This window comes from Leguminivora glycinivorella, chromosome 25 (genome assembly GCF_023078275.1).
Source record: "Leguminivora glycinivorella isolate SPB_JAAS2020 chromosome 25, LegGlyc_1.1, whole genome shotgun sequence".
In the NCBI taxonomy this organism is placed as follows: domain Eukaryota; kingdom Metazoa; phylum Arthropoda; class Insecta; order Lepidoptera; family Tortricidae; genus Leguminivora; species Leguminivora glycinivorella.
This window is the reverse complement of record NC_062995.1, coordinates 4,056,912-4,070,146: the sequence shown is the minus strand read 5'-3', so window position 1 is coordinate 4,070,146 and position 13,235 is coordinate 4,056,912. Positions and strand designations below refer to the sequence as shown.

At 42.6% G+C, this 13,235-nt stretch overlaps 1 protein-coding gene across 1 annotated transcript in view; it reads right to left on the bottom strand.

Annotated features, from left to right (window-relative positions):
* Positions 1–2,951: 2,951 nt before the first annotated feature.
* Positions 2,952–13,235, bottom strand: part of LOC125239466 (oxysterol-binding protein-related protein 8) — a 127,941-nt gene continuing 117,657 nt past the window's right edge. Inside the window, 7 exon segments of the mRNA XM_048147075.1 lie at positions 2,952–3,580; positions 4,939–5,118; positions 8,440–8,603; positions 9,216–9,356; positions 10,658–10,783; positions 11,655–11,711; positions 12,935–13,089. Coding sequence (XP_048003032.1) covers positions 3,361–3,580; positions 4,939–5,118; positions 8,440–8,603; positions 9,216–9,356; positions 10,658–10,783; positions 11,655–11,711; positions 12,935–13,089 — 1,043 coding nt within the window. The 3' untranslated portion in view covers positions 2,952–3,360.

Sequence of the window (13,235 nt, the reverse complement as noted above, 5' to 3'; positions counted from 1 at the left end):
GTAGTTGCAACAGGCCACAAATCCTCTGTAAACAAATCGCCTTGATGCATCTATGTCATAGATACATACTTATACTTTTCAAAAAATTAGTTAATGCATACGAACTAACGTATACCGTAGCTACTCTATTTTTACTGTGCGTGTGCGTAAGCGTGTGTTGAACTCTAGCTCAAAACTTTGCCGTACCTAACATTCCTCATAGTAACGAAATTGGGAAATCACTACTCAACTATCAAAATCAAGAAAATTACTTTTCTAATCCGTAAATTAAGTGTTCCTATTCCGCGGATATTCTTTTTGATTTTGATTATCATGGATTTCCGCAAAGTAATGTGTGATTCCATAGATTATTTCTTAATGTGATTTTTGATAATCTATGTCGGACAATTCAGCTTTTTTGGCTAATTGTTCAATGATTTGGCGGATTTATTTTATTCGTGCTTTAGCGCCTCTAGTGCCACCAAAAACAAAAATACTACTAAATTGTACCACATATATTGATTACAATGTGTTTCTAAAAAAAATCATCTCATGTTCTAATTTAAATAGTCAATGATGAAACTATAGTGTGTATAATCGAGAAATGCTTCTCAATGCTTGTTATTTAATAAAGTGATATTATAGTTAAATCTTCACCACAACTACACCATTAACACTGATTATAAAATATAAGATTATAAAACACAGCATGAATGAGACACAGCTTCCTAGTATCACAGCCATACTAAAGAAGAGGCGATTGAGGTGGGTCGGACATGTGTTTGTGTAATTGTGTATCGAATGGAGCGGACTCGTTTGCCACGTCAAATCATGCTGGGAGATGTTGCAGATGCAAAAAGACCGGTCGGACGGCCAACGCTGCGCTTTAAAAATTGCGCGAAGCGTGACATGGAATATCAAATGTGACCAACATTTGATATTCCATGCGACCCGTGGCAACGACTGGCTGAAGACCGACCCACGTGGCGCCGTGTTATCCATGACGGTCAATCCAAGCACGACAATGCCTGGTTCTCCTCCTTGAATGATAAGCGCATTAGGCGTCACGAGCAGGCCTCTAACCCCCGTCCATATGGGGGAGCATACACCTGCCGTGTGTGCGGATGAGGGATCCTATCTCGAATTGGGCTGTACAGCCACAAACGTAAGTGTCGCAAGGATGCTGTTTGAATCATCTGTTATAGATGCAAAGGCCTGTTATTATTAAAATGTAAAAGGTTCTATTCCGCACGAGCTTAAAGAGATCGATTTGGCAGAAAACATGGTTTGCTATGGCCGCGTCTTATTGCGAAATGTCCGATCTGGCGGCGATATCTAACTTACAGAATCACCTGAGTAGAGATCTGGCGCTCTTTCCCGCTTGCTTTTATACTGCGTCCTTGGGACTGAGGAGTTGAGGACTCATAACAAAAACAAAGAGCACAGGGCGTAGCCCTTTGAACTATGTATTATACTTAAAACAATAGAAGTTGTACTAACTTGGCCACATAAGTTTGCGTTTTGGGTTGAAATCGAAACTTATGAAGTTGGAAATGTAATCGATTTGACACATCACTAAGTCGGATTGGCAAGATTCCGCTGTAGTAAAACACGCATGAACAGTAACAAACGAGATTTTGAATAAAATTTGTTATTTTAAGCAAATTACTTGTTTTTTATATTTTCCTGACTTCAATACCGGGATCCCGGGATCCCGGTATTGAAATCGCCAATACCGGAATGAATACCGGTATTGGAACAGGCCCGGTATTTGGAAGCCCTAGTAACCCCCCTGTAGTCTTCTAACAAACGTAAGCAGCAAGATTCATTCTTGTTCATTCTCATCCGCTTACATTTGTTGCGTACAGGGCGCACACATATATACCGCGCGGCGTACGTTTCTTAGAAGTGTTACTACTGTGACCCATATCTCAAAGTTGAAAGTTACAAGTTACAAGCGGAAATCTCTTTCCAACTTGTCATATTAGACATTGACTGCCACCAAAGAGGATCGTGTATTATAGAGAATGACTGTCAAATTAAAATGTGTAATCACAGTGCATAGACTGCCATCTCTCGACACAAGCTTAAAACTTTTGAACCTCAGTTTTGACAATTTGGCCCATATTCTTAGCTTGATATGTTTTAAAATGTCAAATATTAATATTAGCGCCATGTAGCCGAGTGTACCCCAAAGGTGTATCGCCATCTAGCTCACCGTACCTTTTTCAATATGGTTTTGGGGTACGTTTTTTTCTTAGACTTTATCGGTCTTTACGAAGTTATATAGGTCTTTGCTGCCACTTATAAATTGTATCTTGTAGCTTCGAGAAATGGGCCACTGGTCTTATATTGTGTCTATAGCTAACAGTTGCAGTGGCGACATCTGTGTTAACCTCTTTTTGTGCCTCCTCATTAGGATTAAATAAGCATAACATAATTCTTTCGTTATAAATTATGATAATAATAATTACACCTTCTCATTATATTGCAATTTTATTTAAAAATTGATGAGTCCCTTATTTGTTATCATGAGAAATAAGGTTCTTGAGAAATTAATATAAAAAAAATCTCTTAAAAATATGTTTATAAGACCTTTTTCAAAAGAAAGGTCAGACATTACTTCAAAAAGCTTCACCATCATCATAAGTTTCTTAACGAAATTATAAAAGATTGAGTAATCAATACAAAAAACTCAACTGTAGCCTGTTTCACAATAGTGACACTTCACCAGTTTAACAAGGGAATATTGACGTTAAGTAATTACTTATCAACCCCGTAACAGGTGCAGAATAGGCTAGTTTCCTATAATTAAAATAAAATATTTTATGCAGTACAACAAATAATTAGAAGAAAAATATGGACAGTAGTTATGTTTAAACATTTCTATCTAATAAGTCAAAGAGAAAGGTATAAAGTAAATGAATTGACCGTGACGTCACTCCTCAGAATTTCATAATAATTCCATATTAGAAAATCGTTTTGACAGTTCTTAAAAGAAGCTGATTTGACTAGTAGGAAACTAGCCTAGCCAGTGTTAATGGTAAAATAGCCCATTGATCATCAAATAATTCATAATTATAAATAACGAATTTATTTTTATATTTACGAGTCCCTTGTTACATATAACTTCAAAAGTATCATCATAAGTTTCTGAACGAGATAAAAGATTCAATGACCAACTCACAAAGCTACATCTCAACCTCACTGACATCTGTGCCCACAGACAAGTGAACGCTTTGAGGCTAAGATCGAGCTGACATCTGTGCCCACAGACAAGTGAAAGCTTTGAGGCAAAGATCGAGCTGACATCTGTGCCCAAGTGAAAGCTTTGAGGCAAAGATCGAGTTGACATCTGTGCCCACAGAGAACTCAAAGCGGTCAGTCTTTGGTATAGAACATCCAGTTGAGTACCGCCTGGAGCACCATGGCTATGACGAAGCCGGAGAACAGGTCCCAGCTGTAGCCGGTGGTGGGGAGGCGCGCGGTGGCGGGGGCGCGGCGGTCGAGCTGCTCCACGGCGCGCGTGAGGCGCTCCAGCGTCACGCCCTGCTCGCGCAGCGTCGTGTCGAGGGAGTTGAGCGTCTGCTTTAGCGTCCGTCTGGAGAGAGGTTACAAAACAGTAGAGTGATAGATATTCGTTAAATATCAGGTTTTAGCATAGAGGAATAAGTAAGGGAAGAGAACTCCATACATCAGTAATAATTTGTCTGGACATAGTTCCTATCGTAAATTATCAGTACCGCTACTTGTCAATAGATGTCGCGACGAACGAAGTCTAATGCGCACCAATTTTTAGCTAATATTACAATAATCAGTATTCTGTTTGTAATATAAGTTCTAAACTGTTCTATTATTACATTTTTGACAGACGCGACACTGTTGGCACCTAGTGTCGAGTAGTGGTACTGATAATTTACGCTATTTAATGCGTGATTGACGCTAGACGTCACTACAAATAACTTGCATTTGCTGATGTAATAGGAGGTAGGGCATAGCGAATAATAGGAGGTAGGGCATAGCGAATGATATTCCGCTTTGTGTGGTAAGGCACAGCACAGCGGATATTGTCTCGCTCGAATCTAGAGCAGAGCCCAACTGGGGAAGTACCTCCGCCTTACAGAAGACCGCAGCCAAATAGCACTAGACCCTACTCATAGTGTTCTGTTCCTGTCGGTGAGTAAGGCTGCCAGAGCTCAACGAGGGTGCGGTGTGCTGATGACGGGAGGACTTACGGAACTAACTTGTTCCGTTTATTGTCCTTTGAGTCGTCGGCAACCCGAACCCTCCTTAGAACTTGTACACCCCTTTTTACTGTGTACTTAACACAGCAAAAGGGAATGTACAAGTTTCTAATGGGGTGGCAACGCGCATGTGACACTGTTTGAGTTGCAGGCGTCCATAGGTTACGGTGACCGCTTTACATCAGGCGGGCCGTATACTTGTTTGCCACCGACGTAGTAGTATATGTAAACTCTTCCCTTATTTATTCCTCTATGATATGTGCAGAACTATTTTGAACAGCTGATTTAGGGCCGCAATCTTGCCGAGCAGATTTGCTCGGGCGAGGCAAATGTGTGCGCATGAGCACGGACATTTTGCGCGCAAGGCATGGCTGTAATGTACGATCTAGTATCAAATGATAGAACACTAAACTAAGCACTATTTTTTTTAATTGGAAAAAAACATCAAATCACAATTTTGGCTTTTAAGCCCTCCATTCACGATACGATATAAGTATACGATCCGTCGCGACAGATTAATCGAAACGACCGATCGACAGTGTATGTCAACATCGTCAACGATTTACTTGATCGCATGCGATATCGCAATGTGCGATCGAAAGTGTGTGGCCCCTTGCGACCACCGATTCTATTTTTATCTCATACTTACCTACTGATTTTATTATTGCGTTATTAAGTTGAATGTTGGGCTTTACGCCAATATTACTCTACTTACGAGTGTTTGGATCTCGTGGCTTGCTCCTGTCTGGAGTCGGAGTCTGAGCGCTCGCGTCGCTCGTGTCTGTCGAGCGAGTGTCGCTCAAGTCGCTCGGGTCGGAGCGCGCCCGCGCTGCCTACCGTCGACGTTATTACGAAATCCTCTTCGTATTCGAATATCTCGGACGGTTGCCACGGGCTGAAATAAATGGTTTTTTATTACTGTTGTTCGAAAATAATAGATTGTGTGGCGAGAAAACAAAATTATGCATTTAAGAGGATACGGTAGCGAAAATGCTAAAATGGAAAGGTCCCTTTCAACTTGGGAATTTTAGTTAAATATACAAGTGTTATTAACTAGATTTATCGAAAAAAAATTGTCCATTAAGAACAACTCAGTCAAAAGATATTTCATTCGCGGTTCCGCTCTCGACTCTTTCCTCCTTCAAAACTTAATCAATCGGAACGAAATTTGAGAATCTGAATAACAATGAAATAATATATGTCGGACCGTTTAGCTTTTTTGGTTAATTGTTACCAATCTTGAGTATCACACCTTTTTTTGCGCCACAATGAAAAAGACCGTTTTTGGAAATTTTTGATTGGCTCTAGAATCTTTAAAAAGCAGAATATCAAAAAAATCAAAACGGTCCGACACAGATAAAAATAATAACAATCTGTGTTGAAAAAATCATTGCTCTGTCTTCAAAACCGGCCAAGAGCGTGTCGGGCCACGCTCAGTGTAGAGTTCCGTAGTTTTCCGTATTTTTCTCAAAAACTACTGAACCTATCAAGTTCAAAACAATTTTCCTAGAAAGTCTTTATAAACTTCTACTTTTGTGATTTTTTTTCATATTTTTTAAACATATGGTTCAAAAGTTAGAGGGGGGGGGACGCACTTTTTTTTCCTTTAGGAGCGATTATTTCTGAAAATATTAATATTATCAAAAAACGATCTCAGTAAACCCTTATTCATTTTTAAATACCTATCCAACAATATATCACACGTTGGGGTTGGAATGAAAAAAAAAATCAGCCCCCACTTTACATGTAGGGGGGGGGGTACCCTAATAAAACATTTTTTTTTCATTTTTTATTATTGCACTTTGTTGGCGTGATTGATATACATATTGGTACCAAATTTCAGCTTTCTAGTGCTTACGGTTACTGAGATTATCCGCGGACGGACGGACGGACAGACAGACATGGCGAAACTATAAGGGTTCCTAGTTGACTACGGAACCCTAAAAACCAGGGAGGAAATAGTCGAGAGCGTTTGTATGGAGAATTAACCCCTACCGTATCGTCTTAAAGTTAGGAATTCTATAAGAATAAGAATAATTCATTGAAAAAGCCTTATTTCTAAAGTGAATCCTGAACGTAGTGATGGACACTAAAATAGAATTCTGAACGTAATGGGGGGTTTAAAGTGGTTATTTATTACCATGTGATATATATAACGTTTTTCACATGAGGATGTGATTATAATTCAAAATATAATAAATAATATTAAAAAACATATCCGAGAACAGAAAAGTGTACTTTTCTTGCCTCCTAATAGGGGTCTTGCATCCATTAGATCACAAGTAATGTCTGATGGAGATCACTCCATCAGTTTTCAGAATATTAGGTTTTTTCTGAGGCAGATAAATAGAGAGATCGCCTGATGGTAAGCGATCACCAGTCCACCACCTATAGACACCTGAGAAGTGTTGAAGATCATATATACTCTGTCAAACAAGTCTGTCAGTAAATAAGAATAAAGAAAACTATATGCATCCTTTTCTTTATGGTGCTAGAGAAAAGGATACCTATAATTTTCTTTGTTCTTATATACTGACAGACTTGTTTGACAGAGTATATCTAATATAGTGAGTGGATGGTGTCGGGACAGGTCACGTGGAGCTGCGGAACCCGCGGCGCGATGGCTCGCGGGCTCTATACTATGACTCTTTTTTTTTTGGTCGGAGGATTGGACATCCCGGGGAGAACTATGACTCGCGTAGTCACCTGGTGTTGGAGTGCTTGTACCGCCAGCCTTGGTCCTGGATGCCGTCGGGGCAGGCCACGTGGAGCTGCTTGTGGAACAAGCGCGGAACCCGCGGAGCGATGGCTCGCGGGCTCTATACTATGACTCGTGTGGTCACCTGGTGTTGGAGTGCTTGTACCGCCAGCCTTGGTCCTGGATGCCGTCGGGGCAGGCCACGTGGAGCTGCTTGTGGAACAGGCGCGGAACCCACGGGGCGATGGCTCACGGGCTCTATACTATGACTCGTGTGGTCACCTGGTGTTGGAGTGCTTGTACCGCCAGCCTTGGTGCTGGATGCCGTCGGGGCAGGCCACGTGGAGCTGCTTGTGGAACAGGCGCGGAACCCGCGGCGCGATGGTGGCTCGCGGGCTCTATACTATGACTCGTGTAGTCACCTGGTGTTGGAGTGCTTGTACCGCCAGCCTTGGTCCTGGATGCCGTCGGGGCAGGCCACGTGGAGCTGCTTGTGGAACAAGCGCGGAACCCGCGGAGCGATGGCTCGCGGGCTCTATACTATGACTCGTGTGGTCACCTGGTGTTGGAGTGCTTGTACCGCCAGCCTTGGTCCTGGATGCCGTCGGGGCAGGCCACGTGGAGCTGCTTGTGGAACAAGCGCGGAACCCGCGGAGCGATGGCTCGCGGGCTCTATACTATGACTCGTGTGGTCACCTGGTGTTGGAGTGCTTGTACTGCCAGCCTTGGTCCTGGATGCCGTCGGGGCAGGCCACGTGGAGCTGCTTGTGGAACAAGCGCGGAACCCGCGGAGCGATGGCTCGCGGGCTCTATACTATGACTCGTGTCGTCACCTGGTGTTGGAGTGCTTGTACCGCCAGCCTTGGTCCTGGATGCCGTCGGGGCAGGCCACGTGGAGCTGCTTGTGGAACAAGCGCGGAACCCGCGGAGCGATGGCTCGCGGGCTCTATACTATGACTCGTGTGGTCACCTGGTGTTGGAGTGCTTGTACCGCCAGCCTTGGTCCTGGATGCCGTCGGGGCAGGCCACGTGGAGCTGCTTGTGGAACAGGCGCGGAACCCACGGCGCGATGGCTCACGGGCTCTATACTATGACTCGTGTAGTCACCTGGTGTTGGAGTGCTTGTATCGCCAGCCTTGCTCCTGGATGCCGTCGGGACAGGCCACGTGGAGCTGCTTGTGGAACAAGCGCGGAACCCGCGGAGCGATGGCTCGCGGGCTCTATACTATGACTCGTGTGGTCACCTGGTGTTGGAGTGCTTGTACCGCCAGCCTTGGTCCTGGATGCCGTCGGGGCAGGCCACGTGGAGCTGCTTGTGGAACAAGCGCGGAACCCGCGGAGCGATGGCTCGCGGGCTCTATACTATGACTCGTGTGGTCACCTGGTGTTGGAGTGCTTGTACTGCCAGCCTTGGTCCTGGATGTCGTCGGGGCAGGCCACGTGGAGCTGCTTGTGGAACAGGCGCGGAACCCACGGGGCGATGGCTCACGGGCTCTATACTATGACTCGTGTAGTCACCTGGTGTTGGAGTGCTTGTACCGCCAGCCTTGGTCCTGGATGCCGTCGGGGCAGGCCACGTGGAGCTGCTTGTGGAACAGGCGCGGAACCCACGGCGCGATGGTGGCTCGCGTTCGAGCTCGTTGCGCCTCTTCTATTATTGTCTTCTGTTCTGTTGCGGCCACCTGATTACAAATAACAACTGTTAGATTATAGTACGTTCGTTCGTGTCCTGGAATTGAATAAAATTCGATTCCCTGTTTTGTTGATGCTTGATACGGATTTGTAATATTTGTAAGTATCTTTTTGTAAATATAGTACATTTCGATACAAGTGCGAAAAAGAGGAAGTTCGAAACGAGTGGCGATAAATTAAAACACGACCGAAGGGAGTGTTTTAAATCGACACGAGTTACGAATTTAATTTTCGCACGTGTATCTTAAATTTATTATCGCCACTCTAACTAAATTTATCGCCACTCGTTTCGAACTTCCTTTTTAACGCACTTGTATCGTAATGTACTATTATATCACTCTTCGGTTGTGTTTTAATTTATCGCCACTATTTTCGAAATTCATCTTTTCAGCACTTGTATCGTAATGTATCTTCAACTAGCTTTTGCTCGCGGCATCGTTCGCGTTAGAAAGAGGCAAAAAGTAGCCTATCACCCTCCATCCCTTCAAGTATTTCCACTTAAAAAATCATGACAATTCGTCGCTCCGTTTTGCGGTGAAAGACGGACACACAAACAGACAGAAACTTTCCCATTTATAATATTAGTATGGATAAGTAAATACCTGGTCCTCATTGTGTATGGCCTCAGAGACCCGTAGCCACAGCCGCTGCGATTCGAATTCCTGCTGGTTCTCCAGCTTCATGAGGTAGCGGGTCAGACGCTGTTCTTTTAGTATGGCCACGTCGAGAAGGGTCACTTCTTCCTGAAATGGTATGGAAAACTTAATACGGTTCGAGTGTTCAGGTACTCGCCGGGTTTTAGGGTTCCGTAGTCAAAAAGGCTAAAACGGAACCCTTATAGTTTCGTATTGTCAGTCCGTATGTCGCACCATTTTACTAGAAAACTATCAATCAATCAAAATCAATCAAAATATTCTTTATTCAAATAGGCTTACAATAAGCACTTTTAAATTGTCAACAGTGTACAATATTCATCTTATTCTAAATATCAGAGCAATTTATTGGTGCAATAAACAATATTGTTTTAAAACTACATTGATTTAATAAAATGATATCAATCTAAATTGTATAAAAAAATACTAGTATAAAAACTTCTAGAATAAATTCTAAATGTCAAATAAATTTTATAAAAATACATTGAATTATCAATATCATCATTAATAAGCTATATAATTAATGGTTTTCAGCAATACTTGTATCCCACAGTGTTTCATCATTCATGTAGTCTTGTGTGCTATAGTAGGCTTTAGAGATCAGTATACGCTTTACATAATGTTTAAATCGATTAAAAGACAGTTCAGTGATGGCATTAGGAAGTTTGTTATAAAATAACTAGATTACAAATGGCCGCGATTAAATTACCCGTAAATTATAGCGGTTTTAATTCTACGCGTATGATTCTTAGTTTATATTTTGGATCTGTTACATTTATTTTTAGTAACTAGTAGAATCGTATAAAAAATAAATCATGTATATTCAAGCTCGTGTTGGCGAAAGCGTGCCAAGCTTGTATGAGTGAGATATGACAGGTCGACTGGTCGCGTCCTTGACGGTAACTATGAGGTATAGTATGAATTTTCTGAGATGAACTTTTCGCTTTAGCCGTAATCTGTTAAACAAAGGCCTTTGTTTCTATTATTCCCGGCGGCTAGCTCCCGTTTCCACAGCACGTGTAGTTAAAAAGCAACTATCATGATAGCAATAAGGTTCAAATTTATTAAACAGTTTGCAGTATGCAGGTAACTTTTTTTGAAGATGACAAAACGTGTTATCTCCGAAAGGTCTTTTTATGGATTTGAACCTTATTACTATCATGATAGTTGCTTTTTAACTGCACTGAGACTATAGCACGTGCCGTTTAAACGGGAGCTAGCCGCCGTGAATAATAGAAACAAAGGCCTTTGTTTAATAGATTACGGCTAAAGAGAAAAGTTCATCTCAGAAAATTCTATAACAGAGAGTGTGGGGGCACTTTCAGCGGGGAGCTAGAGTGGCCATACAGTACGATAGTACTCTTTATTATACTGTGGTATTAGCAACTTACCCCGGTCCTCTTGTCCCGAATGTCGATCCGGCCGTCCCAGTAACCTTCGACCGTTGCGATCGTGTCTTTGCCCCTTTTGATGCGACCCGATATTAGGTTCGTCTGCTCCGAACCGCCTAGGAATGACTGGAATAAAAAAGGGGTTTCGGTGAATGAAAACATCTTGAGGAAACCACGAATTCATGGAATTCAAAGGTGTACTTATATGTAAAATCCACAATCCGCATTGGGCTAGCGTGGGTACTATAGCTTTAGCCTTCTCTTGTATGAGAGAAGGCCTGTGCCCAACAGTGGGACGCATAGAGGCTACATTATTTATTTATTTGTTTTAAACAGTTAATTTTTTAACTCCCGACGCAAAAACGACGGGGTATGAAGTGAAGGGGGGTGAAGTTTGACGTGACTGTCTGTCTGTCTGGCTGTGTGTGTGTCTGTCTGTGGCATCGTAGCTCCCGAACGGATGAACCGATTTAGATTTAGTTTTTTTTTGACTGAAAACTGAGTTAGTCGGGAGTGTTCTTAACAATGTTTCATGAAAATCGGTCTACTATGTCGCGGTCGTTTTAATTTTGTGGTTAGGTTATTTTATAAGTGATTCAAAAATGAGTGACCAACTTGTGATTAGAATTTGACGATTCTATGTCAGAAAGGTCATTTTCATGCGCGTAAAAATCCTTTTTTTTCGGAAAGCTACGTTTGGCGTCGTCCTGTGCATACATTTAAACTGTTAAGCTCGAAGGGAGGATTTTTCCTTTTACTAGATATTTTCTACAATCTGTGATATTCGTCTAAATACTTAATATATGTAACTCGCTTTTGCCCGCGGCTTCGCTCGCGTTAGAAAGAGACAAAAAGTAGCCTACGTCACTCTCCATCCCTTTCACGTCAATTCGTCGATCCGTTTTGCCGTGAAAGACGGACAAACAAACAGACACAGACTTTCCCATTTATAATATTAGTATGAATTTGACTAATTTGCCGCTCTATTACAACTTACCCTTAATTTAAATTCGATGTCCGCACTATATCCGGTGCTCTCACACATTACATGCACCTGAAATAAATAAAGAACAGGAATTATAATATAACCACATCCTTGTTAAAATAAAAGAGCTGGCCGGCAAGCATGGTCGCGCGATAAATGATAAAACATCAGGGCGTCCCTCTCGCACTTACAAATATAGCTTACTAGCTCGCGGTGGGACCAGTTCCAATAGATGAGACATATCGTTTTATGCGTTTTCCAGTACGTCACGCACTGGAAAATAATTTTAAATATGAACATTTTTGGGACTTTCTTTTATATTAATATATAGAATCTAACCTTCCACAACAATTTGACAAGCGCTGGTGGCCTAGCGGTAAGAGCGTGCGACTTTCGATCCGGAGGTCGCGGGTTCGAGCCCCGGCTCGTACCAATGAGTTTTTAGGAACTTATGTGCGAAATGTGATTTGATATTTGCCAGTCGCTTTTCGTTGAAGGAAAACATCGTGAGGAAACCGGACTAATCCCAATAAGGCCTTATGGGATTAGTTACCTCCGGGTTGGAAGGTCAGATGGCAGTCGCTTTCGTAAAACTAGTACGTGCCTACGCTAAATCTTGGGATTAGTTGCCAAAGCGGACCCCAGGCTCCCATGAGCCGTGGCAAATGCCGGGATAACGCAAGGATGATGATGAGTCTAACCTTCCCTCCTAGCTCCATGCTGAGTGTGCCTATGACGATGCCCTTGCAGTGCGCATAAGCTTTAATCTGTGAGTTTTTATGATTTTATCTTTTAAAATGCTATAATATAAACAGAAAAAAAATGTCAGTATTGTCGCAAATATAATTTTAATTTTTGAAATTACTGGTAAATTATGTATTTTTATTTTGAACTGTGATTTATTTATTTTAATTGTACTGTTATTTTAATTGGACCATATGTTGTCTGCAATAAACGGATTTATTATTTATTATTATTATAAGGAGCGGTCGTCACGTAGCTCTCGCCCCACGTGAGGAGGTGAACCCGCTACAACATGAGTGATGAGTTACCTTCCCTCCTAGCTCCATGCTGAGTGTGCCTATGACGATGCCCTTGCAGTGCGCATAAGGAGCGGTCGTCACGTAGCTCTCGCCCCACGTGAGGAGGTGAACCCGCTACAACATGAGTGATGAGTTACCTTCCCTCCTAGCTCCATGCTGAGTGTGCCTATGACGATGCCCTTGCAGTGCGCATAAGGAGCGGTCGTCACGTAGCTCTCGCCCCACGTGAGGAGGTGAACCCGCTACAACATGAGTGATGAGTTACCTTCCTCCTAGCTCCATGCTGAGTGTGCCTATGACGATGCCCTTGCAGTGCGCATAAGGAGCGGTCGTCACGTAGCTCTCGCCCCACGTGAGGAGGTGAACTCGCGCGCAGCCCTCCAATATGGCCGACGTCGAGTTACCTGAAAAAAGAATACATACATGATTATTGTCGAAGTTAAATTCATCCCATCAAAAACAAAACTTGTAAAAACACCAAGTCTTCGCAACTCAGTTCTTCTGGCGTAAAAAGAGTTGAGATCCCTGATGTAATACCAAGTCGGTTAAT